Source organism: Microcebus murinus, chromosome 6 (genome assembly GCF_040939455.1).
Source record: "Microcebus murinus isolate Inina chromosome 6, M.murinus_Inina_mat1.0, whole genome shotgun sequence".
Classification (NCBI taxonomy): domain Eukaryota; kingdom Metazoa; phylum Chordata; class Mammalia; order Primates; family Cheirogaleidae; genus Microcebus; species Microcebus murinus.
This window is the reverse complement of record NC_134109.1, coordinates 25,091,566-25,111,522: the sequence shown is the minus strand read 5'-3', so window position 1 is coordinate 25,111,522 and position 19,957 is coordinate 25,091,566. Positions and strand designations below refer to the sequence as shown.

Here is a 19,957-nt window from a genome sequence, read left to right as displayed (position 1 = left end):
CATACTGACCTTTGGGGGTTTGAACACTGGCACCTGCCCCCAGGGTCAAAATCAGTGTCTCTAGAAGGGTAGTCAGGACTTTGATGAAACTCTGAGATGTGCAGAAGTGTGGCCCACCGCAAACTGGAAATGACCCAGCCCCAACTCCCTCGGGCTGTGGCCAATTTGTAGATCTTTCCTTGGCTGGGGAAGAAGAAGCCTGGGTACCAACTGGGTACCAGCCACTGGGCTGGTGCGGGGAGCTGGTCCTTGGGTGGGGCAGACAGCTACCTTTGTGGTGTTGTGTGTCTTTTCTGGCTTCTGGCTGGTAGGATTGGGAAGACTTGGAAGGGGGACATGCCTCAGAGAAGAGCTTGGGAGAGACGGGCAGGTGGGCAAGAGAGCCGCCAAGGCCCAGAGCATCAGTGAGAGCTGTAGCGAACTGCAGCAAGGGACCAGAGGCCTTGTGAGTTTGAGATGGTAATTTGTAGATGGTCCCTAGTAGCGACTGGGTCTCCGAGGAGGAGCCTGGGTCTTTGCATAAAATAATCCAGACCGAGTTCCCCGCAGGTCGGCGCGGCCTTGGGGCGGGGCCAAGGTTGGCTCCTGCTGGGAGGAGCCGGGATGCCGCTTCCGCGGTGATGCGGAGGGGAATTTGCTGACAGTCCCTTGCCAGGTGGGGCTGGCTTCACCAGGCTGGCTAGGAGGAGGACCGGCTGGCAGTCTCCTCCCAGGTAGGAGCGTGTAGCCTGTCACCGCAGCCTGGCGGCCCGAGCGCCTTGCCTGGGGCTGGGGCCCTGGCGCTGGGGCCCTGGCGCTGGGGCGCAGATGTGGTGAGCACGCGGGTGGAGAAGGGGTGCAGAATCCGGGTCCTGGACAGGGAGGGGGTGGGGAAGGATTGCCTGCTTGCGTGCCTTCCGAGACCTCGGGCTGGGAGGGGCGGGGGTAGTGGAGACTGCGCCACAGTCCTTTCCACGCTGGCTCTCCCCAGTTTGTACCCAGGGAAGGGTGGCCTGAGCCGCCCACCAGGGAGGGCGTGGCTTCCTAGACCCATCTTCACTGGATGGGGGATGGAGGAAGGCAGGAGGCTTGCCTGGGGGTCCCCTGCCTCCTTCCTGACCGCCAGGGGAACCACCCCACCCCCACCCCACCCCAGGATTCCCCGGGGCTCTGTCGCCCACTCACTGGGGCGGGTGGGAGGCGCGGTCTACGCCACCTTTGAGGGTTATGACAACGTCACCACCGGGCTGCTGCTGGGCAGGCTGGGCTCCTCGGCCCCAGGGGCAAAGGATGCCGCCTTTCCCCCATGTGCTTCCGGAGAAAGGCTCTTGCTTCCATCCTTACCTTGGCCTGGAGAGAGAAACGTTGGGTTTGGATGAAGGCCCTGGGGAAACTGAGGCCCAGGAGTGCTGTGGCTTGAGCAAGGTCACTTAGCAGGTCCCACAGAGCTGCCCTTCTAGGTACCACCTAAGCCCAGTGCTATCTAAAAGGGCAGGGACCCTTCTTGCTTTCTAGACCCCTGGTCCAATCTGGGGTGGACCCCCCACCGCAGGGCCCCTTGCCTCATCCCTGAGAATGCAGGGAGCCACAACTTCTGCTTGTGGCTTCAGGGTGTCATGGGTGTGAACCCCACAGGGATCAGAATTGTCTGGGGACAGGAGAAAATTGCTCATGAAAAATGTTCATCTGAGCAGAGGGGCCCGGGCCCGTGCTGTCCTCGTGGGTACAGGGAGACAGTGAGAGTCGGCTGCGGGGAGAGGAAGGCCCCAGGGTAGCGTGCCCAGCTTCAGCCCGTGTGTCAGCCTCGATGGAGGCAAGTGAAAGTTCCCAGGCAGTTGTGGGGAGGACAGTGCCGAGAGGGACAAGGAGATTTTAATGGCCCGTGACACTCCAGAGAGTGGTTTCCCTCTGGAAGGGTCTGGGGTCATGTTGGTGAGTGTGCCTGTTCTCAGCCTCACCCTCGGTGTTGTCATCGTACTCTGTTCTCTCTGCGACTCCCGTCTCCAGGGGAAATTCAGGGCATTTGATCTGTTGTCCTGAGAAGTGGACTTTTTCCTGAATTCACCTTGTCCTCCTCCTCCCCGGGGCAGATGCCTGTCTCTGGAGGGAAAGTGAGGCAGGGAAAAGGCCTATGGTATTTTAGAGCTGGAGCCAGCCATTGTCACTGTGCACATGGGGAAACTGAGGCACAGAGGGTACAGCAATTTGCTCCAGGTCACCTACCTCCACGTAGGCCTCATGACTCCCTGGGCACCACAGGGCAGACTGGAGGGACCTCTTCCTCTCCCCCCTGGCTCCCCACAACCCCAGCCCCTGCAAGGTGAAGCAGTACGTGCCTCCTGACAGGTGTGGGGGACCTCTGTGACGGGGACAGCCCCAGCGCTTTCTCCTCTTGTAAGATGTGTTTTCTAGTTACTCGGAAAGGAAGCAGCTTGAAGAGGGGAGGCAAAGCCACTTGGTCACCTTCCCAGCGTGCCCCCACAGGGCATACGCAGTTTCTACGGGCCTTTCCCAGCCCAAGAGCACATGTCCCTTCTGCCCTAGTTCCAGCAGCCGTGACCACAGCCAGGGAGCAAGGACCCTCAGCAGAGGGACGCTAGTTATCCCTGACAGCTCTTGGGATGGGAGGTTCCGACCAGCACGTTGTTCTGTGGGAGAGGAGTTACTCCGTGCCTAGTTGATGAATTGCTCCTTCTCAGGGACATCCTCCAAGCACAGAGCCCCCGAAGCTGGCCTCTGGTGACTTCAAGGCATGCCTCGGGCTGCATGATGATCCCCAGGAATTGCTGGGGAGACCTGTGGGGAGGGATGGGGTTCCCAGCAAACCAGAGGGGACGCAGCTGCTTTCGGAGTGGCAGTGCAATGCCAGAGAGCAGAGGACCCGCCATACTAGTGTGGCCAGCTCCTCCGCTGGGGTTCCCTTCTCCAGAAGGGAGGCCAGAGCCCCATGATCCCTGGAAGCTGGTGGCATGTGTCCCTCCCGGCTAGCACAGGCAGGGTCAGGCCTTGGAGAGGCCCCCTGGGTCATGGGAGGAGAGCCAGACCAGAGGGCCTGGTTCTGGACCAAGAGCCCTATTGGCTGGCACTCTGCCCTCAGTTTCCCTACCTGACAGCTGGGCATGAAAACACCTCCAGATGGGTGGGAGGGCTTTGGAAACTTGCCAAGTGTTTATTACAGATGGGAAGTGTTATTCCTGGAGACTCTGGTCCAGATCGAAGCCATCTGTTTCCTGCCTCGATAGGGGAAATGTGGCCATTCCCTGTTCGGAGGACACCCTCTCTCTTTGTGGCTAGGGCACTATTCTAGGCTTAGAAGGCAGGCTGGCCCTCCCCAACCCACTTCACATTGTGTTTTGGCCCTTGAGGGGCTCTCTCTTCCCCATCCCCAGCTGCCTGTGATATTTAACATATTTAACAGGATTTTCACGCCCATGACATGCTGGTGTCTAGTGGCATAGTGGACCTTCCTGCCAGGCCTGTGTCTTCCCCACGTACTCTCGAACCCCACGGACTCTCTACTCTGGCTCTTCTTGGGAAGTGGCTGGTGGAAGAACCGTAAAGATAATGGATGTAAAATGCTGGGAGCTCTTTGCAGAGTGTCCAGTTCGCAGGAACCCACATGGTGTTCGGGCCACCGGCCGGCTCGCACTGGGAAAGGCTGTAACGAAAGTGCTCAGCTTCCAGGGAGATCAGCAGCTTTTAGTGCCCTGTCTTGCCTGAGGTGGGGCCCTGGTGCTCTCTCCTCTTCCCTCTCAGGGGGAGCAGTGGTTTTTGCAGCTTACTCACACATCAGCATGGGTGGTGTAAATGGAACTCCACATTCCTGCCCATGAGTTGGCTGGTGCAACCCATGCAAAGTAGCATGACAGGAGGAGCTGAGATGGGATGTGGGCAGCTCTTGAAGTGTGATGGGCCCCCGTTCTAGATCTGTCTGGATTGCTCTGGGCCAACTGAGGGGGGCTCTTAAGAAGAGCAACCTGCAGCCAGAACTCCACGTTCTGTGTTTCTAGGGCAGGATATGCACCCGAGCTGCTGTGTTCCTTGCCAGCACCCCTGGGGCTGCTGCTGAGACGTGCAGAAGGAGGGCGAGGGGGGAGGGGCTGCCCCATTGTCACCTCCTGTCTCCTCCTGGTCATTAGTAACATTCCCCAAAGGGAAAGTGAAGCATGGACCTGCTTAGAAAACCAGGACTAGGACCCACAGGCCCTGGGCTCCCACTGTCCATTTCTCCCACCTTTCACTCTCCTGTTTTACACGGGCACCCACGAGATGACAGGGAAGAGCCGGGCTGGGGGCGGGGGAGCTCTGGCCCAGGCCCGTGCCTACAGGACTTCGTTCCTGCCGAGTTAGGGCCTCTGGTGTCCTCAGAGGATCAGAGGCAGACAGGCCAGGCCAGCTTTCAGGGGAAACCAGGCTGTCCCTCCCCGTCACTGAGTGGCCTGGCCAAGGAAGGTCCTGGAGACAGGAGCCTCCTCCTCTCTCTGGCTGAGTCTTCTTAGAATCCTGCCCAACCAGGGGGACACTGGCCTCAGGCTGAGGGGTCTTGGTGAAAGAGAAAGGGACTCTTAGGTCTTTGGAGATACCAGCGAGCAGGATACAGCTGTTTGTTGGGTGTTTGATGTTTCAGCCTCATTGCCTCGGGGCACCCGAGTGGTAATAATTTGGCCACAGGCTCCAAACACTGGGAGGGCACAGGACACTCACCAGGGCTCTATAGAGAGATCAGCTTTGCTTCGATGGGGACGTGGGAGCGCAGAGGACCATCCTACTCAGACCTGCTGCCTGGGGGCACTTGGGGGCTGGCTGCCCACCTGTGCCACTGCCTGCTCACTGCACTTGCTTGAGGCGCCTAGGAGACGAATAGGAGGAGGTGTTTCTTGGTGACTCTGAGTCCCGTTCCTGCCATTTGCTTGCCCCTTTGCCTGCTGAGTGGCTGCTGTCCAGGGATCTCTGGGATGGTTGGCCACACTTTGGTGGCACCAAACAGTGCCCAACAATGGCTGACCAACCATGTCGACTGCTCCAGGCGCTGCTGGGACTGAATCCATTCCTTTCAAAAAGGCTCCATATCCCTGCAGACCTGGCATAGGGGGATCTCCAAAGCAGAGAGGTGTGCAGGGGAGTGTGTGGGAGGGGCGGAGTGTCTTTCAGGACAAGGACCAGGCTGTTGCTGGACTGGGGACCCCTCCAGGGCTAGGGCCTCACATGCCCAGGCCTGTAAACGAGGCCCGGCTTGGGGAGACCTTGCCAGGCACCAGAAGAACCACAGCCAGCACAGTGAGCTGGCCCGAGACCCCGGAGCCGCTGAGTGCCCTCCCATCTTTGTCATTACTTTTAATTCTCTCTGCATCTTGGGAGCAGGGAGAGCAGGTGCGAGTGGCCCACTGGATAGATGAGAAAGCTGAGGCTCAGAGGGTGTGAGAGCCACAACCCCGCACACACAGAAGCCACAGAACCCACGAGGGGGCCGTGGCCGGCCTGGGTCCGGGGTGTCATCTGTGAGCTGTCTGCACAAGCACAGTGGACACGTCCCAAGTTCCCGCTGCTGCAGCTGGTGGTTTTGCTGAAGTTGCTTAAGGCAAAAGGACTTGGAAGTGAAGGTTGTGCGTTTCACCCCTTCCCCGGCACTCGGCAGGGTGCCCAGAGCTGGGCTCTGCTGAAGGACAGCGCCTGTCAGGGGAGCAGGGAGCACAGAAGGATAGGATTGCCACGTTCGGAGGGGTTGAGCAGAAAGAAGCAGAGGAAGGGGACTCAGCACAGCCAGGCCCAGCCCCACGATCCGTGGAAGGGCTCCTGGGGCCCTGTCCCGGGCACGCGCAGCTTGCCCTGCCTGGAGCAGCCAGGCGGAGGGGACAAGAGGCCTGGCCTGGGCTGCAGACCTGGGAAGTGGAAGAGCAGAAGGAACTCCCATCCCAGTGCTCCCCTGAGGGTCTGGGGAGGAAACCCAGGCCAGGGCAGCCCTGATGTTTCCCAGAGACAGAGGAGGGGAAGAGGGGGGCTGAGCAGGCTTTCTGAGCCAGGCCTTACTCCCGGCGCTGGCATCCCAGTCTCTGAGCCCAGCTCTGACATTGAAGACTCATCTTAAATTAAGCCCACACTGCTTCACTTGACCAGCCTTAAAAAAAAAAAAAAATTAAGCTCAAACTGCCTTTCCTGGGAAGGCTCCCTTCCCACGCACTACGCTTTCACTCAGGGGCTCTTCATGCGTGGGGACGGGGCATGTGTCCGATCACCTTGCAGTGTTCACAAAATACACGTGCCCGGCTTCCTGCCCCCTGCACCCCAACTTGGCTGAGAACTGTCGCTCTGGCACATCAGGCATTGCTTTGGTCTGTCCCACCCACCTGCTCCTCCCACCCAGGTGGTTCTTGTCGGCAGCCCCACCCTCATCTGTTCAGTCTCCCAGTCCTTCGAAGCCCAACTCAGATGCCACCTCCTCCGTGAAGCCCTCCCTGGATCTCAGCCAGAGGAGGTCTCAGGAGCCTTTGTGCCCTTATCACATTGAGTCTGTCTCTTCTGCTAGACAGTGAGCTCATTGCTTCATTGAGTGCCGGTCACACACATGTCCTGCGGTAATTCAGGGGGAGGGCGCAGGTAGACATGGTAAGAGCTTGAGAAGAATAAGAATATTCTGTAATTACGGCAGGACAGAGCTCCAGGGGACATTCTGGCAAGTGCTAGTGAAGCTGAAAGTGTACACGCTTTATGACCAACAGCTTCACGTCTAGGTGTATGATTACCTGGAAAAACCCATATGTGCGCACAAGCAGACACTTCCTAGGGTATCTAGGGCAGCAATGCTTGAAATGCAAAAAAAGAGGTTTCAACCTCAATATCTGCAATGATAATGACTAGCACTGTGATATTACACAGCAAACTATGTATAAGTGGGGAATTTTATATAAATTATACCTTAACAAATCTCATCTGTATGTACATACATACACACATATACATTCTCTATTAACATGAATAAATCTCAAAAACAGTGTTGCAAAAAAAGGAAATTGCAGAATAATACCATTAGTGAAAATTTAATCTTCATAAAAATCACAGAGCAGTCCTGGCTGTGATTTGTGGGTTTATTGACTTCTGTTGCAATACCTGCCAAGTTCTGCCTGCGGTGCCTTTGGGGAGAGAAGGAGCCGAGGCTGACAGGGGAAAAGGAGGGGCTGCTAACTTGTCCGGAACATTCTGTTTAACTAGGAAGAGCTGAAGCAAAAATGGCAGACTGTTAACATTTGTTGATTCAGTTGGTTTTATTCTTCTGCCTTTTTGGGTTTAAATGAATGTTTCAAAATGTTAAAAAAAAATGATAATCTGGGATGTGTGAGGAATGGCACCGACTTCTCCCTGGGAAATTGGAGGAGGGTCCGAGAGGAGGTGGCAGGAGGTGACAGCCAGGTGTGGAAGGAAGTGGGGGTTGGTGAGTTTAACAGGGTGGGGAAGCTGGGAAAAAGAGGTTCGGGGTGTTCAAGGCCAGGAAGTATGTGGGTAGCCTCTTTGCACTTCTGAAATGTTTGTTGAGTGACTTGTGTTTACCAGCACCTGTTACGACCCAGAAATGGGTTTTGCTTTTTTGCAAAAAAAGCCTGTGTCATTTGATGACATTTTTTTTGTAAGACTAGATACTCTAACAGGGGTTGGGGAGGGAATGAGGCAAATATATAAAATTAAACATTAAAATGGAGAAATAGCCACTGACACAGAGAAAATAGAAAGCATTCTTAGAGGATGTTGTATTGGACCATATGCAAATTGAGTTGAAAACCAGCTAAAACTGATCATTTTCTGCGAAAATATAAATCATCAGTTGGACCCCAGAAGAACTGGAAAACCACAACAGACCCATAATCGTGGAAGAAACTGAGTTTTAATACAATTCTTCTCTTAAAAAAACAAAAAAACCCAGGTTTAGACAGCTTCTGATTTCTATCAAACCTGCACAGAATAGATAATTCCAATGTTATTTAAACTGCACCAACTATACCAGAACACAGACAAGGAAAGATTCCAAATTATTCTATGAAACCAGCACAACATTGATACCAAACTTGAGAAAAAGAAACATTGATACCAAACAAAAAAAGAAAAATTACTAAAAAATCTTATGTTTGAACATTGGTGTAAAATTCATAAATTAAATAACAATAAATAAAATCACCCAGCATATGTAAAAAAAAATGAATATATCACAAACAAGATGGCTATATTCCAGAAATACAGATTCAATATTAGAAAAACTGTTAATATAATTGAATAAACTTACAGTTCAAAAGAAATGAAAAAAATCATATAAGCAACTCTGTAAGTGCTAAAATCCCTAAAATTCAACACGTGTCCCTGATTTTAACTCTTTTAAAATAAGAATAGAGGGATGATGCTTAATATGATTGTGTGTATGCATGTGGGTTTACAGACGGAAACACATACAAGGAAAGAATGAACATCATTACTCTAATTCTTTACCGCTGTTCTAGAAGTACAAGCCAATACAAATTTTGAAAATCTAAAAGAGGCAAATCTGTTAAAACTGCAGATAATAAGATTGACCACCTGGAGAAAAAAGAACAAGATTGTCAACTGAAATAAGTATTAGAAATAATAAAAGAATATATTAAGATGACTGGTAATAAATATTAGAAACAAAACTGATTAGCTTTTCTATATATAAATATTAGCTCCTCCCCCCTTTTTATTTTGTGACAGACCCTTGCTCTGTCGCCTGGAGTAGAATGCAGTGGAGTCTTCATAGATCACTGCAACCTCAAACTCCTGGGTTCAACTGATCCTCCTGCCTCAGCCTCTCGAGTAGCTGGGACTACAGGTGTGCACCACCATGCCCAGCTAATTTTTCTGTTTTTAGTACAGATAGGGTCTTGTTCTTGCTCAGGCTGGTCTTGAACTCCTGAGCTCAAACAATCTTCTCATCTTGGTCTCCCAGAGTGCTAGGATTACAGTGCTAGGCATGAGCCCCTGTGCACAGCCACCATTAGCCTCTTTGAAAATATAATGGAAGACAGCATCTAAAATATCAGCAAAAGTGCTAAAGATAACTAGAACTAAGTCTAACCGGAGGCGGCGGTGCAGCTCCTGTTAGTGCTATTCACTCCTGGGCCCTTGGTACTTGGAACGGGGCCTGATGCATGGTGGTAGATATTTGTCAAAGGATGGAACTGGCTCACAGATCAAAAGCACGTTTAATATGCAGTGTTAATGACAGTAATCGCCAACATGTGGTAGTTCCCGTGTGTGGGCACTGTTCTACACTCTTTACCTGTAGCCTAACACGTGATCTATCTTGGAGAATGTTCCCTGTGCTCTAGAGAAGAATGTGTACTTGCTGCTGTTGGCTGGAATGATTTGCATATGGCAGTTAGGTCCAATTGGTCTACAGTGTTGTTCAGGCCCTCTGTTTCCTCATTGATCTTCTGCCTGGTGGCTCTATCCATTATGGAAAGTGGAGTATTGAAATGTCTTCAGGAACTGTTATTGTGTTGCTGTCTATTTCTCCCTTGAGTTCTGCCCATATTTGTTTCATATATTTGGGTGCTTGGCCAGGTGCATATACATTTGTGATTGTCATATCTTACTGGGATTGGCCCTTTATCATTATATAATGTGTTGCTTTATTCTTGTGGCATTTTTTGACTGATATAAATATAGCCATCCCTGCTTTCTTGTTACCATTTGCATGAAATATCTTTTTCCACCCTTTCACTTTCAACCCACAGGTGCCTTAACATCTAAGGCGAGCCTCTTGTGTACAGCATATAGTTGCATCTTTCCACACCTTTTGCCTGTAATAACTCATTTAATCTTCACAATAACTCTATGCAGGGGAGTTATCGTTGTTCCCATTTGCAGGTGAGGAAACTGAGGCACAGGAAGGGTAGGTAACTTATCCTAGATCCTGTTGAGCTGGGATTTGAACCAGACACTTGACTCTGAGTTTATGCTCTTTGTATCCACCCTACTGCATAGTTAAATTGGGATTTTGAACTTAGGGGAGGCGGCTGGGGAGGGGAGCAGGATTATTCAACCATGACTTTAGGACAACTGTCTGGCCCCTTGAGGAAAATAAAATAAATCCGGGCCCTACCACAATCCTTACACCAAAATAAATTCTAGATGCGGCAAAGATATTTTTTTTAAAAAAGAAAACACTAACAATACAAGTGGAAAATATGGGCAGATATTTTTATGCTTCTCAAATGGGAAAAGCTTTTTAAGCAAGTCCAAAACCCCAGAAGCCATATAGGAGAAGACTGATAATGTTCAACTGCAGAAAAATCTGAAATGTCTGTAAGCAAAAGATGCCATAAAGTAAAAAAAAGCTGACTGACGATTCACAATATGCATGACAAAAAGCTAATTGCTTTAATTTAGAAAAACTTCTTAAAAATCAGTAAGATAAACTAAAAGTGCATAGTTCACAGAAAAATAAATGCAAAGGCCAGTCGATGAATAAACATGAAAATATGCCTGCCCTTTCTGACAATTAGAAAATTACAAACTGAAAGAAGATGCCATTTTTCAACTCATTGGCAAAGTTTAAAAATCTGACAGTGCATGGTGGTATTGAGCGTGGAGAGAAACAGGCACCCGCGCGCATTGCTGGGCAGTGCAAACCGGTTGGTTCACAGTCATTGGGGGGCAATTTGGCAATATCTGCCAGAATTTTAGATCCACATCACCGTCGACCTAGGGATTTATCAGAGATATTCACTGCAGCTTTGTTTATGCAGCAAAACTGTGGAAATAACCTAAATATTCATCAACAAGGACAGATTTACATAATTTATAGTGCATTGGTTCAGTGGAACACTGTGAGCTGTTAAAAGAATGGAGGGAACTGTCTGTGTTGGTCTGCATAGATGTGTGATATATATTAGTTAACAAAACAACGATAAGCACTGGGAATATGTTCCTGGTTGGGTTTTAAATAAAGATGCAGGCATAGGTGTATATTTGTCCATATTTTGGAAAAATTCTTGTACAAAACCTAAACAGGAATCTTGACAATGTTTATGTTTGTGAGTAGGGCAGAGGTCTGAGATGGCAGGGACATCCACACTAGATTTCACTTGCATTGTGTATTTTTTTTTTTTTTTTTTTTGAGACAGAGTCTCACTCTTTTGCCTTGAGTAGAGTGCTATGGTGTCAGCCTAGCTCACAGCAACCTCAGACTCCTGGGCTCAAGCGATCCTACTGCCTCAGCCTTCTGAGTAGCTGGGACTGCAGGCATGCGCCACCATGCCAGGCTAATTTTTCTATTTTCAGTAGAGACGGGGGTCTCGCTCTTGTTCAGGCTGATCTCAAACTCCTGAGCCCAAAGTATGCTCCCGCCTTAGCCTCCCAGAGTTCTAGGATTACAGGCGTGGACCACCACACCTGGCCTTATTGTGCATTATTTTGAATGGCTTGAAGTTTTTCTATATGCACGTTATTTTCAGAATTTAAAAAGACTGTTTAAGAAGAAAACAATTATGTAGTTAAAATGCCTCGCCCTGAACTTTCTTTTTAAATCCATTTCTCAGTGGGTTTACCTGTTCTTGCATTCACAATTTTAAGTCTGGAAGGGCCCAAGAGATCATCTCCGATCTTCACTTTGTCCGTGAGGAAAATGAAACAGAGAGGTTTTGCAAGCTTCGCGGGGCTCCCTGGCTGCTCTGTCTGCAGAGACCAGGCTCCTATGACACTGCTTTCAGGAAAGGGGCCTGTGACCCCTTTGTGCATACTATAAAATCTTCATCCTTGGACTTGTCCGCCCTTTCCCAGCATGCAGTCTGCTGAGTCTGACTTCATGAGCATGCATGTGGGGAGCTTGTTAAAATGCAGGTTCCCGGGGACCTTCCTGGAGATTCAGATTCAGTGGCCATGGTAGGGCCCTTAACCTGCATTTTAGCAACCTCCACCTTCAGATGATTCTGAAGTAGGTGATGACCCCCTGTGGCCTCCTGTATTGTCCTGCATCTAGGCTGATGTCCCCCACACTGGCAAAGGAAAGTGGGGAGCTCCAGCTTACCAGGGGGCAAGTGATGGAGCTGGTGCTTAGACTGGCTGGGACTCCCAATGCAGTGCTCCAGCCCCCCGAGCCCAGCCCTTGCTTGGCTGGGATGAATGGTAGCTCCCCAGCTCACCCACCCCAAGGGGAGGGCACTCGTTGGCCTAGATTTGGAGGTGGGGCAGGCTGGGGGGCGGGGATGCATCTGGAGTAGCCGTCACCCCTCCGAGCTCCTGAGACAGGCCCTGTTGGAAGATGCCGACAAGCGCGTTGGACCTGGGAAGGGCCTGGCCTGCTTGGGCGTGGGGAGGAGCTGCAAGGAGGCCAGGAGGGACTGGGATCCACGCCCACTTGCACTGAGAGGGTTCTGTTGTCCCTGTGCCACAGAGCCTTGGAGGAGCCACCCTCGTGGTCAGGAACAGAGCGGGGACACAGCTGGGCACTCGGAAGCACCTTTTCCTGGGGCCTGATCAAGAGGAAGGGAAGCCCAGGAACAGCGCCGAGGCTCAGGCCCCAAACCGCACCTGCTGGTCCAGGTAGGCGCCCTGCGTCGCCCCCACCCATCAGCGCGAGGCCTGAGTGCCAGCTCCTACCTCAAGCCTGGGAAACGTGACCACGCCAGCCCTCCCTAAGCCCTCCTGAGTCCACAACCTGACAGGAAGGGGCAGGAACCCCCTAGTCCCCTCTCCAAAGGTCTCTGTCCCAGGCGACCCTACTCCTGCGACCTGGGAGTGGGGCAGAAGACCGTCTGGCTTGGTCAGAGGGTGCCCTCTTCCCCTTAGAAATGCCCTGGACTGGGCTTCAAGCCGGGGGTCCCCTGAGTGGCTTCTGCCCAGCGGACCCTGGTCTGGGGCAGGCCCAGAACCCACCCAGACAGGGCTCTTCTGAGAGTTCCCTAACCCTTGACACCAGTTTGTCCTCATGAAAGGATTAAGACGGACGGTATCCTCGTGCACCGTTAGAGCCGAGGGATCTTAGTGGTGTAATCCGACCACAACCTCCTGGTACTTCTCGAGCATTACTTGTGTCAATAGCATAGTCTCAGATGTAGTGGCCGAACATCTCAGAGGGACCAGGTGTAATCTTGTCAAAATAACACCGGGCAGCCCTTTGGCGTCACAGCCCTGCCTAGGTCCAGCCGCTTCCTCCCTGCCCCTCGGCGCAGCCTCTGCCCGGGCCCCTGTCCCTTTGGTTAGCTCCAGCCACTCCTCCGCCTCCGCAGAAGCGACATTGGCAGTGACCAGACAGCCCAAGCCAGAAGGTGTTCAAGCCAGGTCGGCATCTAAGTGAGGCTTTCTTCCCTATTTAAGAAGGCAAATAAGTTAATAAATAAATCAATCCTTGAGAGAGGGTTAGATCTACGGTCCCCAAACCCCGGGCCAAGGCCTGTTAGGAACCAGGCCGAGCACCACAGCCTAAGCCCCGCACCCCTCCCTGCCCTCCGCTCCATTCCCACCCCCTCCCCAGTCCTCGGAAACATTTTCTGCCCTGAAACCAGTCCCTGTTGCCAGAAAGGTTAGTTAGGGACCGCTGGATCAGATGGTCCAGGAAGCTTTCCAGAGGAAGCTATAACTGAGATGAGATTTCTCTGTTTGAGAGTGTCTAAAATCCCTCTTACATGAAAGAACATATCCTGCACGGGCCGTTGGCCAAGAACGCTGCTGCAATGGCTGCCGTTCTGGGTGGAAGCGATCTCGGATATAGCTCTTCCCCGGGCAGAGCGAAGCGCTTGATGCTCGCATCTCCCTGTGGTTTCCTGGTCCTTTCCTGGGAGAGCCCTTGGGGTAGGGAACCTTCGCCACAGGCAGCATTTCACTGTCCCTGGGGCATGCCCGGTGCCTCAGCCCTGCGCCAGGCCCCAGTTCCTCCAGGCTAGACTCGCGTGACAGGCAGCACGGAACGGTTACGAGCTCAGGCTCTGGAGCCAGAAGGGCTCACGTCGCAGCGTGACCACCTGCTAGCCTTGTCATCTCTGTGTACTTTCGTCTCTTCACCTATAAAACGAGGACAACAACAGTACCCTAGGGTTACTGTGAAGAACCCTGAAATAAGTTAGCATCTGCAAAGTGCTTGAAATAACACCTAGCCCCCGTAAGTGCTTTGCATATTAGCTTTGACCATTGCAAAAGTCTGTTCCCGCCCAACTAAACTCTGCTGCCTGATTAACCTCCGAAAAGCACAGCTCAGTCAGCTCACTCCCCTACTCTATGATCATCCATGGGTCCCATTGCCTATTTAATGACTGTGCTCTAACCTGCCCTCGAAGGGCCTCGAAGGCAGAAACAAGATATTGCTTACCTTGCACATCATAAGGACTCAGCAGTGTCTGTTGAGAGAGAGGGTTCCCACCCCCAAGGAGGGTGAACTAAGTCCCTAAGGAATGGAAGTACAGCCACCTACGGCCCCACACCTGGGGGCTTGGGGGTTCGGTCCAGGCTCTCCTGCCTCCCTGACCACAGCTTGGCTGTGAGCAGACCTGGATACAGGGCGCTGGATCTGCACACAGAGCGAAGTATGGTTTCCCTTGGATCCACTGGGTCTGCAAACGCAGTGAGCCCTGTTTTGGACTCCGGCCCTGGTACACATCAGAGTGAAGACAGGACACCTGGCCATTGCCCAGAACGGGCAGTGACCACAGTCATAACGTGTACTCTCTGCTGAGTTCAGGCCAGGCAGCAGATGTGATGTCGTTGTCCTCCTTCATCACGGGGAGGTGGCCAGCCCCCCCACAGCTCAGGTGGGAAGGCCGAGGCCAGCAGAGAGTGCCCATGACCTGGCGCGTTGGCCGGAGAACTCAGCAGGCTTCACGTCCGGCACCTCGGCCGACTCTCTGCCGGAAGAGAGGCCGCAAGCTATGGAGGAACGAGCACTGGCAGGGAGTAGAACAGAACAGCGTAGAAAACTGGGCTCCTTATGCGGCAGGGAAAGCTTGGCCATGCCAATGAACTTCTCTATTTTCCCATCTGTACGATGGGAAGGATAACACCCACCGCACAGGCTTGGTGCGAGGCCAAAATGAAACAAAATGCCCAGAGCCCCTGCACACGTGGGGTGGGCACGTAGGCAGCCTCCTGGCGAGAGGGGGAGGTGCGGGGGGCAGCCGCCCCGCTCTGTCTGGCTCTCTGAGACTTTTCCACTCCGAGGCACCCAGGAAGCCAGGAGTGAAGTGACAAGGAGGGAGCAGACCGGACAGACCATGCTGGTCCCTATGGGGTGATATTTTCTCTGTTCCTTCAACAAATGGAGGAGTTTGTTGGCATTCTAGGCGCTGTGCTCGGCAGTGGCAAGCAAAACAGACCTGGACCCTGCCCTCACGGGGCCTCCATTCTAACAGGGGGTGGGGACAGACGAGAAACCACATGAACTATGGACGAAGTGTGTTAGAAGGAGATATATGCAATGGGGGAAAACCCAGAGAAGTGAAGGGGACTTGGGAACGCCAGGGGAGCTGGGTGATTAAATAAGGCCATCAGGGAAGACCTTACTGAAAAGGTGACATTTGAGTCACACAGTTGTTTGCTCCCCTGAGGAATTCAGAGAGTGGCCTGGAGGTTCAAAATCAAGGCCAGGTGCCTTTCCTAACATCCTAGGACAGGAGCAAAATCTAGAACTCTAGTCCCAGCCCGGATAAGGCATGCCCTTCCTCTGAAGCCTTGGATGCTGCCTGCTTGGTTCAGTGCAAATCATTCATCCTGAGACTCGGGGCCTCTTGGGCTGGCTCCAACTTGCTTGTTATCTCACCAGACCCTTCTCACCCCATCTGTGGAGCCACGCCAGTCTGCTTGCCATTTCTGGAATATTCCAGTCTCTGCTTCCCTTCCCCACTCATTTGCTCCCTCTCCTCATCCCCACTGGTTTCTGCCAGCCTAGAAATGCCACTCACCCTCCTCCAAATGTCACCTCTCTGAAGCCTTCCCTGCCCCCTGGGGCTGTGGTCTCTGAGCCCCAGAGCTTTGGCTTGTATGTTTCTTGTCACCCGACCCTACTCTGCCGTGGGTTTGGGCACAGGCTTACCCGTCTGGTCTGTCCGCCTGGCTGGCAGCGCCCTCCAGCAGGTGTAGGGCCCAGCAAACATTGGCTGAATTGTGTCCAAGCTCAGAGGCCCTGAGTGACACTGGGACAATGGAGACGGGAGTGGAAGGTGAGCAGGACAGGAGAGAGGAAGTTAAAATGTGGGAGATGACAGAGGAGCTAACAAAGGAAGGGGAGGGAGGAATCCCCACCATGCTTTTTCCAGACAGGCTGTCGTAGACACAGGAGGGGTCTCTCTTCCTCCCCAGAAATAGCTACTACTCCCCTCAGCATCCCAGGCCAGTGCTGCCGTGTGTCTAACTAGAATCTCCCTTGCTGCAGCTCATTGTCTCTGGTTGCGCCCTCTGGATTCAGGTTGCTATTCAAGTCCTTATTCAGCCTGGATCAGAGTGGCTTTCCTAAGCCCCCACCCAAGGGGCAGGAACAAGGTCAGAAGGAGGGTACCCCTGGCCTGGGGGCCTGGTGCTGTAGTTGAGGAGGCCAGCCACCCCCAGAGCCACACGGAGATTGTCTGGGGCTAAGGTGTGTAAGCCATGGAGGTTGTGCCAGCCATCGCCCCTCGGCTCAGCCTCTCCCGAGGCTAACTTCGTCCCAAGCAAATCAGCGAACAGAGAACACCCACCAGGGGAGCAGTGATTCTCAGTCCCCTCCTGTTCGGGGCTCTCTGCGCCTGCCCAGGCCACGTGAGGCAGCCCTGCAGCCCCTGCCATCTGGCTCCCGCCCATCGCTGGGGCAGCTGTGCTCAGAGAGCCCGCGAGGCCGCCAGTGTGGCTCCTGCCCTATTTAGACAGATGGGGCCAGAGCCCGAAGCCGGGCTGCAACCTGGCCTCTCTCTATATCGGCTGCCCCTGGGGTGTTGCACATCCTTCTGGGGACCTGAACTCCCCCTGGGAAAGCCTGAACGCCGTCTGGGCCCACTCCTTGTCCTGCCCCCTCTCCCCGTCGCCCACTCTGCTGTTGTGCATGCCATGCTCTCCTCCCGGAATGTCCTGTCCCTGTGTTCTATGTGGTAGGGCACCCGTGTGCCCTCAGGCTGGGAATGTGGCAGCTTGAGGCAGCCGTCTAGGCGCAAACCTCATTCAGTGATAGTCCCCATCTTAGGGGTGCAAGGGCTGAAAGTGCTCATGCTTCCAAAGTTTTAGCACAATGCCTGGCAGTTACTAAGCACTCAATTAATGTGGGCTAGTACTTTCCATCTCTTAAGAGTGGCCTCGGCTAGCACCTCCTCCAGGCAGCCTTTCTGGATTGTCCAGGGCGGAGGCAAGTACTTCTCCTCTGTGCTCCCAGCACCTCTGCGACTGGCCTCCAGAGCGCACCTGTGCAGTCTTGTCATGGTCTCTTAAGGGGTCTGTGTACCTGCTAGACTGTAGTCACCTTGAGTGCAGGGAACAGAGTCTGGACCACAATTTGCTGAATAAATGATTTAGTGAGCGACAGTAGGCAGCTGGAGGAGACAGTGAGACTGAAAGAGCCCGATCGCGCCTGCCAGTTGACTTTTCCAGGGCCTTTCCTAAAAGGCCAGGCTGCCCACACCGAGATCTGGGGGTTGGATCAGGGGGCTGAAGAGGAACCTCCACCTCCTGTTATGTTGTCCAGCACAGTGATTCTCAGACTGTGGTCCCGGTCCAGCGCCATTGGCGTCACCCAGGACCTTGTTAGACTCGCAAATTCTCAGGCCCAACCCAACCCTGCTACTGGGGCGGGGCCCAGCGATCTGTGGTTTAACCGGCCCTGCAGGTGTGGCTCACCTGCCGCAGGTTGAGATCCATCACTCTAATGTTTCAAAGTGGCTCATTCATTTTCTCATAAAGTAGCCCCAAAGAGGAGAGGAGGGAGGGTCTCTCTGAGTGGTCGCCACTCTGCTGTAAGGTTTCCAAGAAAGCCCTTAGGCTGGGCCCCAGAACACGGCTTTGCTGGCCCTGAACTCTTGAGCTTGAGACCATTTGGCTGACAAGACAGGTGCAGTGGGGACACTCACCCTGCAGACACCCGAGGTTCCCCTCCCTTTTCTGAGGTGGCCCGCACCAGGGAAGACATTGCTCCAACCTGGCCTTGAGTCTACTTCATCCCTGTGCCCTTGGCCACACCCCCTAGAGGGCACCCCCTGCAGGGCCCCAGGGCAGACTTACTTCTGGAATGACAGTGCTGCGGGAGGCCCTAGAGATGGGTGGCAACACGCACACAGGCTCACACACACACTATGACACAGAGATGCACAGACAGACACAGCTCAACATGCACACGAATGCATAAACGTGCATGCAACCCAGAACACACACGAGTATCCAAAACCCAGGTGATAGTCACAGACACGCTCCAAAGCACACCCAAATGCCCACCAAAACATACAGACACACACACACACACACACACACACACACACACACACACACACACACATACATGCTGACTCCTACCTCAAAATGCAGAAACACAAATGCACAGAGTCACGGTATTAGATTTCCTAGGGCTGCTATGACAAAGTGCCACAAATTGGATTGCTTAAAACAACAGAAATGTTTTCTCTTAGAGTTATGGAGGCCAGAAGTCTGAAATCAAGGTGTCCACAAGGCAGGCCACCCTCCCTCTGCAGGCTCTAGGGAAGATCCTTCCCTGCTTCTCCCAGTGTCTGCTGGTTGCTGGCAGTTCTCAGCATTCCTTGGCTTGCAGCCCCGTCACTCCATTTGTGCCTCCGTCCTCACATGGCGTTCTTAGAAGGACACCAGTCCTTGGATTTAGGTGCCACTCTAATCTCATATAACCTCGTTTTAAATAATTACATCTGCAAAGACCCTGTTTCCAAACAAGGTCACATTCTGTGGTCCCAGATAGACGTGCTTTGGAGGGACACTGTTCCACCCAGTAGATCTCATATCCCAAAATGCACAGATGCAGACGGATAGGCAGGCAGGCACATGCACGCCCCTTGCAGAGGAGGACTCTTGAGCTCCTGAGAGGAGAGGAGGGTCCCTCGGTGGCAGAGCTGTCCACTCCCCCTCCCGGGGCTCCCAGCACTAAATAGTTCACGCCCTCACTGCAGTACTTACCACTTGGTGCTGCTTTTCATTCTGCTTTTGTTGTCTTGATTGGTTTGAAGCGGTCAGATATGCATATAGTATGAAATTCAAAAACCAGTAAAGAGAATATACTGAAAGGAAGTCTTCCTTACCTTGCTTCTGTCGCCACCTCATTCCCCTTCCAGAAGGCAACAGTGCATTCTTCCAGAGAAAATGGAGACACAGGCAGGCGCATGGCCAGGAGGTAGTGTTCTCCATGTGCTGTCTGCATCCTGCTGTTTGCACTTGGCAGCACACCTGTTGCTCTTTGTTCTGACTGCCCCTTTCCCACCTGCCTGCACGCTCCCTGAGGGCAGGGCCTGATGTCGCTGATCTTTGCCTCCCAATGCCTAGCTCAGTGCTGGCAGGGAGCAGGCGCCCAGGTCAGGCTGGCGCTACCTGGACATGAATGACTCCTCAACGGCTGGTTGGGGCTGAGTGGATCTGGGGCTCAGCCTCCCAGCTGCAGGGCTTTGGTTGACCAGAGCCTGTCCTGGCAGCAAAAGCAGGTAGGTGGATGGCCCCTAACAGCGTCTCGGCCGTTTGCTCCTGCTGGCGGGCACCTCTCTGCTGGCGGCCTTCATCCTGGCTCTAGCAGGGGCTGACTCTGGGATCAGGGCCTCTGCCACTGCTGCATCCTTGGGATCTCTTCCCCTCCCCTCCCTCCCCTCCCTGCCTTCCTCCCCCCTACTCCTGCAGAGGAGTCAGTCAGGAAAAGAGGCTGGGGAGGGAACCACACTGCTGGCATCGTAGCCCGGGGGCCCTGCCGATGACAAGCTGAACCGTTGCCCAGTCTTGCTGGCTGAAGGCTTAGCGGGGACTTGTTACCACGGAGACGAGAATTACAGCAATAACTCAGGGTTGAACTGGAGCCTTGGCTGCA

General features: G+C 53.1%; 1 protein-coding gene across 4 annotated transcripts in view; it reads left to right on the top strand.

Annotated features, from left to right (window-relative positions):
* The window catches only part of TMEM63C (transmembrane protein 63C), a 124,763-nt gene that overhangs the window by 55,815 nt on the left and 48,991 nt on the right, over positions 1–19,957 (top strand). For 2 of the 4 annotated variants that reach the window (XM_012742860.3, XM_012742849.3), the window contains exons 1-2: positions 722–812; positions 12,374–12,522. Coding sequence is in view for 1 of the 4 variants with exons in the window: in XM_076003836.1 (XP_075859951.1) it covers positions 12,374–12,522 (149 nt within the window). In the remaining 3 variants the exon portion in view is untranslated. The other 2 variants (XM_012742843.3, XM_076003836.1) reach the window with 2 other exon arrangements.